Consider the following 15,148-nt stretch of genomic DNA (forward strand, 5'->3'; position numbering starts at 1 on the left):
AGTGCATATGGGATTTTCAACTTTCTCCTATTGTGGCCTGTGGCTGGTGAAGCCAGTCAGTAACTTTTAGGGATGAAGGTGGGTCTTCTGGAGTGGAACCTTTTCTTCAGTTCTGTTAAGCAGCCAGTGTCTCCCTCTTTCCTTCTCCCTCTCGATGCTAGACGAGTTTAAGACGCACTGCAACCAAGTCTGTGAAAACTTTCCTGTGATGCGTGAGTTTTATCCCCACAACCCAAAGATGTGCGGGGTAGGTAAATTGGCCATGTTAAATTGCCCCTTAATTGGAAATAAAAGAATTGGGTACTCTAATTTTCAAAAAAAAAAAAAATTTTTAAATGAAGACTTTCCTGTGTTAAAGGAGCACAGGCGCCAACAGATCTTGGAAAAAGATCTTGAGTATGAAAGCAGAATTTTTCCCAAAGGTCAGTAACCTTCGAATTGTGTGCGTCAGGGGCTGGGAAGAGCTGAAGAATTGGAACTTAAGATGGGAGCATTTGTGATAAAGCTGCCAGAAGTCTTGTACAGGAATCAGGCACGGAAAACAGCCAAATTCCAGGATCAGAGCCGTGTTGTACCCATATGGAGGCGGAAACTCCATCTGGTGGTATAAAGGCAGAAGTAAACCAACCTGAGCATCCTGCATACAGCACCAACTGGTGGCCAGTGACGAGAGCTGCACTGACCTAGAAGTCTTAGGTGAAAAACCATCTGGTGGTCAAATGATGGATTTGCGCCAACCTGAACCTGTCGAGTAAACTTATTTCCCACAAACTGCAACCACAGTGACGACTCATCTCACACCTACCCATTTAATCCCGGTTTTATTTTATTCCTCGCTGACCCTGTCCTGGTGTTTGTCTTGTGCGTGTCTGGACTAATTGTGGGACAGGATCTTGGGATTAGGTAGTCTGGTAGACGGTTATCCTGTTATTTCCTTATGTGTTCACCTTTTCTGTTTTTTATTAATAAATAGTTTGTTAATGTTTTACTTATAAATCTCGTGTCTGTAAAACTCATTGGTGTAGTCAAGGGTTAAAGATCTTTGGAAAATACGAATTGTTGGTTAATTCACTTGTATTGGGACTCCGGGGTCTGTTGGGCTGGAATTGACCGTGTACTCGCTCAGAGTGTCGGAACACTCCTCATCTGCTGGGCAAGATTAACATAACAAAAGCAGAAGTATGAGACACAAATTCATGAGTCCTTCAACTGTGCAGTCGATGCCAACAGCTCACAGTTTGATGAACTGAGGTCCTGTACATTTAATTAGCTGTTCAACACCACATTCATTAATTTCAGAGTGAAAACAAAACAAGGTGAAGCGCATTAATAAGCAATACTTCACCCGATCAGCCACGACACCCTTCCGCTTGCTCTGATCTCCAAACAAGCCTGAGAATAAAAGGAAAAAGTTAATTAGAAAATCCAGACTTCAAACAACTCTTGTATCAGTGCTATGAATAATCAATGGAGAAATGTACAATTTAGAATCTGGGGATGAGGAACCAGGTGGTAATGTTAGAATATTATCCTTTCAGCCCGAGGATCACAAAACTTAGTGAAACAAGCTCTCAAACTCGAGTTTCCAGTTCCATAGGTTCCCGAGGCAACAGTGCCAAAGTAATTCAACACTAAACTGTCAACCTTCCTGAGAGGCCATCAGGGTGGCTGATGCGTGCACGTGGATAATCACATTAAAAATCATTTAGTAACATTTATGCAATGTTGAGCTTGACACTTGGCGGGATTTTCTCGTTTTCACACTGGCAGGATCTTACGGTCCCACCGATGACGTACCCCCCACCGCGGGTTTCGTGGTGGCAAGGGGTGTGTTCAACAGGAAACCCCGTTGACAACAGAAGAATTCACCGCTGGCCACTGAAGAGCCACCTCCCGTCGCTGCAGAACACGCGATGGAGGGGGAGGAAAAACCTGTCCATTAACACAGGCACGTGCCAAAAGAATATCAGCATTGTTTTAGTTCTAAAAGTTCTCTGGTTGATAATATTTCCATTTCCTTCAATTCTACGTTGTGTGATTTCCCAGGGAATAGAATTCATTATAAACGAAACAGACAAAGACAACAATTTAACCTTCTTCTGTGGAGCACACCAGCCATCTTTCACCATTCTCTGTGGTGAATGGCTACCATGTTGAGAATCTGAGCTGTAATGAGTTAAGTTCACAGAGATACCTTGGTGGAAAACTGTGGCTGTTGGAGCATTCCAGATCCTGACAACGCTGAATAAAATCTCTTGTCTGCTCTGTAGATCTTTTGTCATTTTTAATAATTCTTTCATGGGATGTGGGTGTTGATGGCTAGGCCAGCATTCGTCATCTAGCCCTAACTGCTTTTGAACGGAGGGGCTTGCTCGTCCATTTCCGAGCGCAGTTTGGGGTCAACCACATTGCTATGATTCTAGAGTCACCAGACCAGGTCCAGGAAATGGCAGCAGATTTCATTCCCTAAAGGATATTGGTGAGCCAGATGAGATTTTAACAACAATCAATAATAGTTTCAGGGTCACCATTCCAAATTTATGATTGAATTAAAATTTCCCCAGCAGCTGTGGTGGGATTTGAACTCGGGTCCCCAGAGCACGAGGCTGGGCCCCAGAATAACTAGTCCAGTGACAATATCACTACACCACCATCTCCCTGAATGATATTGAATCCATATCTGTTTATTGATTCATTCATTAGAGTGAACAATTATTCTCTTTCTCATAGCCTCTCAATGCTTTGGTAACAGCTATCACATCACCTCTTAACTGTCTGTCTCTGTTCAGTATCCTCAGTGTTTTCAATCTCTCACCTCAGCACTGCTAACATCCTGGTAAACATCCTCTGCATTATTTCTAAAGCCTAATAATGACCAGAAAATCTTCTTTTGAGACTTAGTTCTGGGGGTTACCATTGCCAGAAACTGAACTGGCCTAGCCATATAAACACTGTGGCTACAAGAGCAGGCCAGGGACATGGAGGGCAATTTCAGCCCATACTCAGCATCAGAGAGTACAGCAACGCAGGCAGAAAATGGGGAGAGATTCTCTCTGGAGAGATTGTGTTTCCAGATTTTGCCGACAACATCATAAGGTTCACCCCTCAAAGGACGAGAACCTGATATAAATGCATTATAGGGTGCGATTTAACAGAAAAATTCCTACGTGTCACTTCAGGCAGGTTTAGCTGGGAGTTCCTCCCCAGGTCTGTCAGCGAGTTCCCCACCACTATCTAACCACACTTAGTCACCTTTTCGGGTCCTGTGGGTTTCTCTCCTGGCTAGACCACACTCAGAATTATTTTCATCACTGGGGAGTTGAATGCGCTGATGAGACCGATTCTTCAGAGATCGGCCATTTTTGAAAGGATGCCCCGATCTCGAAGTGAGCCTGAGAGTCCCCCACACCCTTCACCCATCGGCAATGCCACTCCCCACACACAAGGGCATTACCCCACATCACCCCAAGTGAGGACACACCGCTATTGGGGCGCTGAGAGCCCCCATTTCCAGGTCTTCCAATGCCTCCTTTCAGCCCCCACCCTTTCAAGATCCCCCCCAAACCCCTCTCCAACCTTCCCAAGGCCCCATCATACCCACCCTTCATACCCCCTCATCCCTCCTTTCATGGGCATGACCTGCCTCAGGCCCTGATCCTTCACAGTGCCACCTTGGCACCGTCACTCTGGCAGTGCTCATACCAGCCTCACAGTACCATGTAGACACCTTGGCAATGTCAGGGTAACAGGGGAGAGCAAGGGTGCCACCCTGCCCTGTCTTTGACCATCCAGGGGTCTCCAATGGCTTGGGAGACCCCCTGGTGCCGTTCTGCCTGGTTTTGTGTGGACCAGTACTAATGGGTGGCCAGCTAGGGTCTCATTGGGGAGGCCGATAGTTGCCGGGAGCCGGTTAGATCCGACATCAACGGGATTAAGTGGGTTCATAATTGCGGACAGGAGCCAGATCGCAGCATCTCATAAAATCAGGTTATATCTCGCGAGGCGTTACGGTCATTGGGGATCCCAGAGGAAAGCCTCTCCTGGCATTTATCGCCTTTTCCTGCTCCGATTCCAGCGGGTCATGGATGGTAGATCACGCCCATACAAAATTTTAATCGTTTTGACAAGTTCCCCCGCCACATGATCCTCCCTCACTGAATATTTATACCTCGCCAGCATGACAGAGGATTGAACATGCCCATGGCAGTGTCAATCTGTGCCAAGGGGCACTGCCAGGGAGCCTTATGGTGGGGCTATTAACGTGTGGTGAGGGGCAGGGGAGAGTGGGCTGTGAGGGTGGAATCTTGCAGGCAGCGGGAACACTGATGATCCCGGCAATACTTCCGAGGTAATTGGGGTTGGGGTTGGTGGGGTGGGGGTGATGATTGTCCAGGAGGGGTCTGTGGCTGTACCACCATGATTGGCGTCCGGGGCCGATCTGTTTCAATTCTGATTGGAGCGCCCTTTAAAGACAGCGCCCTGATCTCTGTGGAGCCGAATGCCGGTACTATTAGACCCATCCTGCCAGGGCGACGCTGTAAACCTGGCCCACTCATTTTCCTTCTATAAAGAGGCTCAAGAACTGGGGTAAAAGCTGGTCAGTGCAAATGGAGAGTTACATGTCAGTCCGAACCAGACACTAAGATTTCACACTAGGAATCCAGAATCCTGCAGTGAGTAACCCACCTCCTGACTCCTCAAAGCCTATCCACCATCCACAAGGCAGCAAAAGTCAGGAGTGACATGGAAGACTCTCCACTTGCCTGGATGAGGGCAGCACGGTAGCACAAGTGGATAGCACTGTGGCTTCACAACGCCAGCATCCCAGGTTCAATTCCCCGCTGGGTGTCTGTGCAGAGTCTGCACGTTCTCCCCTTGTCTGCGTGGGTTTCCTCCGGGTGCTCCGGTTTCCTCCCACAGTCCAAAGACGTGCAGGTTTAGGTGGATTGGCCATGCTAAATTGCCCTTAGTAACTAAAAGGTTTAGGAGGGGTTATTGGGTTGCGGGGATAGGGTGGAAGTGAGGGCTTAAGGTGGGTCGGTGCAGGCTTGAGGGCTGAATGGCCTCCTTCTGCACTGTATGTTCTATGAGTACAGATCCAACAACACCATCCAGGAAAAAGCAGCCCACTTGATTGGCACCCCATCCCACCACCTTAAACATTCACTCCCACCACCACACAGTGAACAAAGAACAAAGAAATGTACAGCACAGGAACAGGCCCTTCGGCCCTCCAAGCCCGTGCCAACCATGCTGCCCGTTTAAACTACAATCATCTACACTTCCTGGGTCTGTATCCCTCTATTCCCATCTTATTCATGTATTTGTCAAGATGCCCCTTAAATGTCACTATCGTCCCTGCTTCCACCACCTCCTCCGGTAGCGAGTTCCAGGCACCCACTACCCTCTGTGTAAAAAACTTGCCTCGTACATCTACTCTAAACCTTGCCCCTCTCACCTTAAACCTATGCCCCCTAATAATTGACCCCTCTACCCTGGGGAAAAGCCTCTGACTATCCACTCTGTCTATGCCCCTCATAATTTTGTAGACCTCTATCAGGTCGCCCCTCAACCTCCTTCGTTCCAATGAGAACAAACCGAGTTTATTCAACCGCTCCTCATTGCTAATGCCCTCCATACCAGGCAACATCCTGGTAAATCTTTTCTGCACCCTCTCTAAAGCCTCCACATCCTTCTGGTAGTGTGGCGACCAGAATTGAACACTATACTCCCAAGTGTGGCCGAACTAAGGTTCTATACAGCTGCAACATGACTTGCCAATTCTTATACTCAATGCCCCAGCCAATGAAGGCAAGCATGCCGTATGCCTTCTTGACTACCTTCTCCACCTGTGTTGCCCCTTTCAATGACCTGTGGACCTGTACTCCTAGATCTCTCTGACTTTCAATACTCTTGAGGGTTCTACCATTCACTGTATATTCCCTACCTGCATTAGACCTTCTGGCAGCGGTGGCAGCAGTGTGTAGCATCTACACTGTGCACTGTGCACTACAGCGACTCACCAAGGCTTCTTAGGCAGCACCTTCCAAACCCATGACTGCTACCATCTAGAACAACATCAGCAGATACATGGGAACATCATCACCTGGAAGTTCCCCTCTAAGTCAGTCACCATCCTGACTTGGAAATATGTTTCCGTTCCTTCCCTGTCACTAGGTCAAAATCCTGGAACTCCCTCCCTAACAGCACTGTGGGTGCACCTACAGCACACAGTGGTTTAGAAAAGCAGCTCACCACCACTTTTAGAAGGGGAATTTGCGATGAGTATTAAATGCTGGTCTAGCCAGCGAAGCCCACAACTCTTGAAGGAATAGGAAAAAAAATGATGGATTAATTTTGATCAGAACAGTAGGCTCGAAGGGCCGAATAGCCTCCTCCTGCTCCTATTTTTTCTGTGTTTCTCTATGTTTCTCTGCTGTTCATCAAACACAGTACCATGGGATCTTTTGCGTCCACCTGAGAGAGCAGATGAAAGCTCAGTTTAACATTCTATTCACCTCAGTCAGTACAGCACTCACTCAATATTGCACTGGAGTGTCAGCCTCAAATTCTGTCTTTAAATATGGGTATATTGACCAGAAACACTCAAGCCACCCAGGAAAAAGTAGCCCACCCACCACCTTAAATATTCACTCTCCCCACCAACAACACAGTGGCAGCAGTGCATACTATTAACAAGATGCACTGCAGCAACTCACCAAGGCTCCTGAGACAGCACCTGCTAAATCCACGACTGCTACCACCCAGAAGGAAATTGACAGCAGATGCATGGGGGCAAAAACCAAAAGCTCTAGCAGGAGTCACCCATCATGCGACCTACACCTACATGTCGCCACTGGAAGCGCCTAAGTTACTTGTCTTTAATCAATGATTGCAATTGGGGATTTTTATTTTCTTCCATTCGTTAACTATAACAAAAAGGTCAATATGACTAGAAAGCAGTGAAACAACTTTTTCACTATTTTCAGAAACTGCTTGCCTTTCTCTTTTGATAGAAGTAATTAGGAAGCAAATTGAAACTGGGGAGAATGATTTTGTATAATAAAAGGAAGAAGAAAAATCAGAAAACAGGAAAACTATAGATTTAAAATCATTGTGGCAAATAGGGAAAATTGGATCTTTATTGTATGCTATTTGAGAAAGAGAAAATTCAATTTAACTTAAAATTGACTTCACTCAGCTACAATCTTTGGACGGTTTGCCAAGGATCTCACTGTTTTGTTGTAAAGTTGTTTTGTACAGGTCAACACTTGACTGACTGCACACAATCAGACCAACCAATTTTATTTAATGGCAACAGTCTGGGATGTCTTTGTCTCAATGCATGTTTATTTATATCTCATTAAAAATCTTATATCACCACACACATCCCCACTGTTTCACTTGATTTCCTGTTGTGATATTTCTCTCATTTTTTCGGTCGACCTTTCCCGTTTTTATTCATATTGGTGTTATCCTTGGTAATTGCACAACTTGACCATTGGACGGATTTGAGACAAACTTCTGGATTGTTTCCATCAGTTCAGACACTGTGGCCTCATCGCTAGGCTGAGGGGGGCGGTGAATCCTGGGAGTCAGGAGACTTTGGCTAAAGCCCAGAAATGCATATTTAAATTAATTGAAATACTAATTTTAATATGAGTTTGATTCATGCCCAGTGAGGATGTGAACCAGGTTGCATCCGTTAGGCACCCGCCGCAAACCCAGCTTAGGGGCTCTCCCACTATTCTCCGGAAACTACAGCAGATGCACCAGGTGGGAATTGCGCCCAACATATGTAATTATGAGCGTCTTTAATCTACATATAGGTTGGAGCTGTAGAGGAGGAATTCCTACAGTGCATAAGCGATGGTTATCTGGATCAATACATTGAGGAACCAACTAGAGAAGGGGCCATCCTAGAATGGGTATTATGTAATGAGAATGGAATCGCTGGCAATAATGTTGTTCGAGACCTCTTGGGGATGAGCGACCAGAATAGGACAGAATTCTTCATCAATGATGGAGGGTGATGTGGTTGATTCTGAGACAGTGGTCCAGAATCTAAATAAAGGAAACTACAATGGCATGAAGCGCAAGTTTGCTATAATGGATTGGGGAATGACACTCAAAGGGTTGAAGCTGGATAGGCAATGGCAAACATTCAAAAAGCTTATAGCTGAACCGCAACAATTGCATTCTCTTTTCTGGGAAAGATGGCAAAACTATGGCTTACAAGCGGAATTAGAGATAGTATTAGATCTATAGAAGAGGTCTACAAATTGCTCCAGACCAGAGGATTGGGAGCAGTTTAGAATTCCACAAAGGAGGACATAGGAAAGATTAAGAATGGGGGAATAGAGTGTAAGAGTATTGAAGCTCACAGGGAAGATATAAACTGACTGTAAAAGCTTATATAGGTATATGAAGAGCAAACGATTGGTGAAGACAAAAGTCAGAAACAGGGGAATTTATAATGGGGAACAAAGAAATGGCTGACTAACTAAATACATATTTCATAGAATTTACAGTGCAGAAGGAGGCCATTCAGCCCATCGAGTCTGCAGCGGCTCTTGGAAAGAGCATCCTACCCAAGGTCCACACCTCCACCCTATCCCCATAACCCAGTAACCCCACCCAACACTTAGGGCAATTTTGGACACTAAGGGCAATTTAGCATGGCCAATCCACCTAATCTGCACATCTTTGGACTGTGGGAGGAAACCGGAGCACCCGGAGGAAACCCACGCACACACGGGGAGAACGTGCAGACTCCGCACAGACAGTGACCCAAGCCGGGAATCGAACCTGGGACCCTGGAGCTGTGAAGCAATTGTGCTATCCACAATGCTACCGTGCTGCCCATATCCTTCGGTTCGGTCTTCACAAAGGAGGACACAAATAACATACCAAAAATGAAAGGGAACACAGGGTTCAGTGAAAGGGAGGATCTGAAGGAAATCAGCATGAGTGTGGAAATGGTGCTGGGAAAATTGATTGTATTAAAGGCCGATACATTCCCAGGGCCTGATAATCTACATCTCAGGCTCTAGAAAAAGTGGATGCATTGGTGATCATTGGGGGTTGACTGTATTGTTTTGTTCTTGTTGAAACCTGATATTTAAAATTATAAATGCCTTAATAAATTATTTTCTAAAAAATATAATTAGTAAATAGAAAAACTCAGACTACAACACTGAGACAATGAGGAAGAGGAAAATCGACAGGCACTCATAACACTGCTGTCATAACATTCGCGCAATCCTAAATTTTTTCATAATAATTGAGAAATATTCGAGACTACTGAGTCATTTCCCCCAAGGTTTTCCCTCATGTCTGTCTTAAATACCAAATCATTATACAAAATTATCCTCATTATATTATGTAGAATGTACAGCACAGAAACTGTTTTTTCAGCCCGACCAATTCTCGTTGATACCCACAACCCTTGCATATTTTTTTAATCCAACCCACTCTTTCGTAAGAGTGCAGAACTGTGGAGCTCTTCACCTCTCAACTTTACATCCTCTGATAAACTTCGAGCACTTAAAAGTCTACCATACTATCACTTAATCACAAATTCTCAAATTAATTTCTTCGACTGTGGCAGAATTGATCACTAAGGGCTTGACCTTTTTCCTAGGTTTGTCATTGAAGGAAAATTGTATAGCATAATGTACTAAAATGTACAGGCAATCAACATACACATTCACAGCCCATGCAAGCAGAAGCCTTTATAAAAGAACAAAAGAGGTGTTTAATGGGGCAATAATTTTTCTCCGATCTAACAAATTGGTCAATTACCAGCTATCACAGATATGAAATCATTGTCGAAAGTTTTGGAGAGGTGAGAATTATTTTTCACTCAGAGAATTGTTGGGATTATGATGGTTCAGCATGAAAAGGTGGTGGAAGCTGATTCCATGAATAATATTAAAAGGGAATTAGACTGAAGCTCCAGGATGAGGAATTTACGGTGAGGGTTATTAATAAAAAGTGAGATAGTGGGACTAAGCGAGACTACTCTTTTAAGTGCCAGGCACAGCAGCCAAATGAGGAAAAACATTTTGAAAATCTTAAAGGCAGTTTAATGAATTGACCAATCCATTCTGTAATCATGAAAACTTATTACTCACCAACCACTGCTTTGGCTTTTCCTTCATGAAAGGACCATGCCAGAGATAGTGCCTCAATGAATCGCTCCTGCTTCAACAGGTAATCCACCCTCTGCAGACAGAGCATTATGAGAGAAAAATACATTAACGTTCATGCTGCTATACACTAGGATCTACAGGAAGTACGTATTTCCTTGCAGCATGGGCAAACTAATCACATGTCATCTGCAGTTAAACTGTCATGGTTGATGTGGTTACCCGATTCCACAGTACAGCTGTGGCTAAAATACCAATACCGCACTTCAAACAGTATCTCAGTTTGCTCTAAACTTCAAACAGTGTTGATGGAAAATGTAATTGACATTTCCTAGGGATAAGCGGCAAGTTTTATCCATCATAACAGTTAAATAGGGGTTCTTTAGGTGAGGTCAATATCATGCATACTGCTGAAAAAAATTATTTTCTTTTTTTTTATAAACACAAACTTTGCAAAAATGCATGAATACAATAATTCTAATTTAATTTTCAAATCACTAAACTTAGGAAAGATATCAATTTCTCGCCTCCGTTAAGTAAAATGGTCTACTTTAGAAATACAAAATAATTCAATGATTGAGAAAAATGAAGCAACTTTGAACTCTGAGACGGTCTATTGTTAGGAAAACAAAGGTAGTTGTAAGGGATTATATTTGTATTGTAAACAGTAGGAATAAAGTTAAGTTTTAAGTGGGTTTAATTTAATGAGCGTGACCCAACGATCATGCTGCTTTTCCGGTGAAAAGCAGCTCGCTGCAGCACAGCGTGGCCATTGAAAGCCAGGAGACTCCGTTCTGGCGAGCGGAGACCCCCACTGTTCAAAACGGGGCTATGTGTGGCCTTGGCTACACTTTCCCCTTCAGGGCCCTCATTCAACTCGAGTCACGTCGCCGAGCCATGTGTTTCTCGGCGCTGCGAGTGCCAGGAAACAGGCGGCTAAACGCGCTCACTAGGGGACTTTGTTCCTTTTCAGGAGAATCACGCCCAATGCTTCTGTGCATGCAAGGGTAAAAATTATAGTAGGTTCATGTTGGACATAGGTGCTTGCATGTGTAGGGGTTGGTTAAGTCCCAACTGCAATTCTATTGTGCTGAGAGAGGATTGCAGCGTGAAGAGTAAATAAGAACCTAGAAAAGGATACAGCGTTGTTTAGTAGTTGGAGGCCCTTGAATGGACAGAAAAGCTTTCAAGTTTTAGTTGGATACATTACAGTTGGAAACATCACATGAGGGAGTGAACATGTCTTAACCTTGCCAGAAGACCTCAGGTGGCAACCATGGAATGAACGGTCGCATATTTGGCAGCTCCCGCTCATGGTGGTCTTTCTGAGGCTTTTAAGCCAGATTGTTGCAGGAAATTTGTAAAGAAAAGGTGTAAAAGCAAGGGCAGACAAAAGGCACCCCCCAGTTTATAGAGCTGTGGCCCAGAAGTCAGCGGAAAAGAACGAACCAGACGGCGATGGCGAGCGAGGGGCGGACAACTCGAGTGGAGATGGCGGACGAACAGGGTCGGAATCCGTCAGCTCAGTGGTCAATGGGTCAGTTTGTGAGCTTCTTAAATGAGAAGTTCACCCAACAACGGAAGGAGAGTGCAGAGGACCTGGCGCGGGGCGGTGGACTAGATCAAGGCAGTGGTTGACCGCGTGGAGACAAAATTAACGGCCCAGGGTCAGGCGATCCAGAGGTTGGAGGAGCAGGCGGGGGAGCAGGAGGAACAGTCCACCTCGACGGCAGAAGCGATTGGAATGCTGCGTGACCAGCAGAAGAGGCTGCTGGAGAAAATGGAGGACCTGGAAAATCGTTCTGAGGCAAAACATTCGGATCGTGGGTCTGCCGGAGGGAATCAAAGGATCGGACTCTGGTGCATTTTTGGGGAAGATGTTGGAGAAGCTGCTTGGGGAAGGTGCATTTGATCGACCGCTGGAGGTGGGTCGGGCCCACAGGGCACTGATGCCTGCAGAGGGGCGCAAGGTCGAGGTGGTGGTGGTCATGGATGCAGAGAAGGCCTTTGATCGGGTGGAGGGGAGGTATCTGTGGGATGTCCTGGGAAGGTTCGGATTCGGGCAGGGATTTGTGGATTGGGTCCGGTTGCTTTATCAGGCACCAGTAGCGAATGTAAGGACCAACCGGGTCCAGTCAGAGTATTTTAGTCTGTGCAGGGGGACGAGGCAGGGGTGCCCACTCTCCCCACTACTGTTTGCCCTGGCCACAGAGCCTTTGGCGCTGAGGGCATCGAACATTTAGAGGGGGATAGTGAGAGAGAGGGGTGTGGAGAATAGGGTCTCCCGCTTTGCAAACAATTTGCTCCTATATATAAGAGACCCATTGGGGGGATTGCAGAAATTATGGGAATACTGGAGGAATTTGGCCGGTTCTCAGGCTAAAAGCTAAACATTAGCAAGAGCGAGGTTTTTGCGATCCAGGCAGGGGGCAGGAGAGGAGACTGAGGGAGATTCCGTTCAAAATGGTGGGAAGGAGTTTTAGGTATCTGGGGATTCCGGTGGCAAGGGACTCGGGTCAGCTTCATAAACTAAATTTGGGAAGGGTGATTGAGCAAATGAAAGGGAACTTCCATAGGTGGGACGTGCTCCCTGTGGTAGTCGGTATTATGGGTATTACGGTACCCAGGTTGATGCTGTAAGACCATTGGTGTGGGAGGTACCTGAGACAGCAATATCATTGGTGAAGCCTGCCTGCTGGTTCCGCCCAGTAAGGTGGAGTATAAGAGCCTGTGTCTCCCTAGCAGCTGCATTCTGTATCGGCGCTGCTGGGGGAAACATCTAATGCAATAACGCCTTCAATTGCCTTCCAGTCTTGCTTCTGGAGTTATTAATCGAGCATCAATTTATTGGACTAGATTTTAAAGAATGGAGCTCCGAGTCAAGCCGGAGTGTCTGCAACTCAGCCCCCACGTGGCAAACCCAGCGGCAACCTTCAAACACTGGCTGGCGTGCTTCAACGGGTACCTCAGGACGGTGCCAACTACGCCTATGGAGGACCCAAAGATGCAAGTTCTTCACTCGAGGGTGAGACCCGAGATCTACCCTCATCGAGGACGCGGACGATTTCAAGGCCGCAATGACCCTGCTGAAAGGACACTATATTCGCCCAGTAAACCAGGTCTACGCCAGACATCTGCTAGCGACGAGGCGACAAATCCCCGGGGAATCGCTGGAGGAATTCTACCGTGCGCTCCTGGTGTTAGGTAGGAACTGTGACTGCCAGCAAGTTTCAGCCAGCGCCCACACAGAACCTTTGATCCGGGACGCATTCGTTGCAGGTATGCTATCCTCCCAAATCCGCCAGCGGCTGCTAGAAAAAGAGACATGAGGCCTCAAGGAGGCACGGGCCCTTGCTAGCTCCCTGAATGTGGCCTCCCAAAACGCCCGCGCTTACGTACCCAACCGCGCGGCGGCCCCTTGGGCAGCGTGGAACCCCCCCCCCGCGGCCGACTCCGATGCATCCCCCCACAAGCTTGTGTTGCGCGACTACCAGGCAACTCTGGGGGGCCCCGCTGCTATTTTTGCGGGCAAGCCAAGAACTCCCGGCAGCGCTGCCCGGCCCGCTCCTCCACCTGCAAAGGGTGCGGCAAAAAAAGCCATTTTGTGGCGGTATGCCAGGCCAGGGGCGAACCGGGACCCGCCACCCCAACTCTCTCCACGAGCCACATGCGGCCAGCGGGCGCCGCCATATTCCTGTTCCAGAGCCACGTGCGGGCCCCGGACGCCGCCATCGTGTTCCCCAGGGACAACTTGCGACGGATGGGTGCCGCCATCTTGCACACCCCCAGCTATGTGCGAACAGTGGGTGACGCCATCTTGGCTGGAGTCTCAGGACCCCGATTCGGATGACCACACACCACCCGAGGAAAACCTCCAACTTTTGCCACGACTTGCCTCGGTGACCCTGGACCAGTCTCGGCCCCGAACGCTCTCGGCCGCGACGACGACCATGCTCATCAATGGCCACAGAACATCCTGCCTGATCGACTCCGGGAGCACAAAGAGCTTCATACACCCCAACATGGTAAGGCGCTCTTCTCTTCCCATCCACCCAGTTAATCAAAAAATCTCCCTGGGCTCCGGGTCTCACTCTGTAGAGATCAAAGAGTTCTGCGCAGCGAACCTCACGATCCAGGGAAGGGAATTAAAACATTTCCGCCTCTACGTCCTCCCTCACCTCTGCGCTGCCACGCTCCTAGGGCTAGATTTCCAATGTAACCTCCAGAGTTTAACTTTTAAATTCGGCGGCCCTATACCCCCCCTCACTGTCTGCAGCCTCGCGACCATCAAGGTCGATCCGCCTTCCCTTTTTGCGAACCTCACCCCGGATTGCAAACCCGTCGCCACCAGGAGCAGATGGTACAGTGCCCTGGACCGGACCTTCATTAGGTCGGACGTCCAGCGGTTACTGAAGGAAGGTATTATTGAGGCTAGCAACAGTCCCTGGAGAGCTCAAGTAGCGGTTGTAAAGACCGGGGAGAAGCATAGGATGGTCATCGATTATCGGTCCTCAACAGGTATACGCAGTTCGACGCGTACCCTCTCCCCCGCATATCTGATCTGGTCAATCAGATTGCACAATACAAGGGGCGAAATTCTCCCCCAACAGCGGGATGTCCGCCGACTGGCGCCAAAGACGGCACCAATCAGACGGGCATCGCGCCGGCCCAAAGGTGCGGAATGCTCCGCATCTTTGGCGGCCTAGCCCCAACATTGAGGGGCTAGGCCGACGCCGGAGGGATTTCCGCCCCGCCAGCTGGCAGAAATGGCGTTTGTTGCCCCGCCAGCTGGCGCGGAAATGACATGTCGGGGCGGCGCATGCACGGGAGCTTCAGCGGCCGCTGTCAGTTTCCCGCGCATGCGCAGTGGGGAGAGTCTCTTCCGCCTCCGCCATGGTGGAGGCCGTAGCGGAGGCGGAAGGGAAAGAGTGCCCCCACGGCACAGGCCCGCCCGCGGATCGGTGGGCCCCGATCGCGGGCCAGGCCACCGTGGGGGC

The 15,148-nt window shown here is 47.7% G+C and overlaps 1 protein-coding gene across 3 annotated transcripts in view; it reads right to left on the reverse strand.

Annotated features, from left to right (window-relative positions):
• The window catches only part of vps8 (VPS8 subunit of CORVET complex), a 1,010,867-nt gene that overhangs the window by 853,750 nt on the left and 141,969 nt on the right, over positions 1–15,148 (reverse strand). For all 3 annotated transcript variants that reach the window (XM_072480702.1, XM_072480693.1, XM_072480711.1), the window contains exons 17-18: positions 10,137–10,227; positions 1,346–1,392 (exon numbers count right to left, since the gene is read on the reverse strand). In XM_072480702.1, the coding sequence (XP_072336803.1) occupies positions 1,346–1,392; positions 10,137–10,227 (138 nt within the window). The remainder of the gene's footprint in view (positions 1–1,345; positions 1,393–10,136; positions 10,228–15,148) is intronic.

The sequence above is a fragment of the Scyliorhinus torazame genome, chromosome 2, assembly GCF_047496885.1.
Source record: "Scyliorhinus torazame isolate Kashiwa2021f chromosome 2, sScyTor2.1, whole genome shotgun sequence".
Taxonomy (NCBI): Eukaryota; Metazoa; Chordata; class Chondrichthyes; order Carcharhiniformes; family Scyliorhinidae; genus Scyliorhinus; species Scyliorhinus torazame.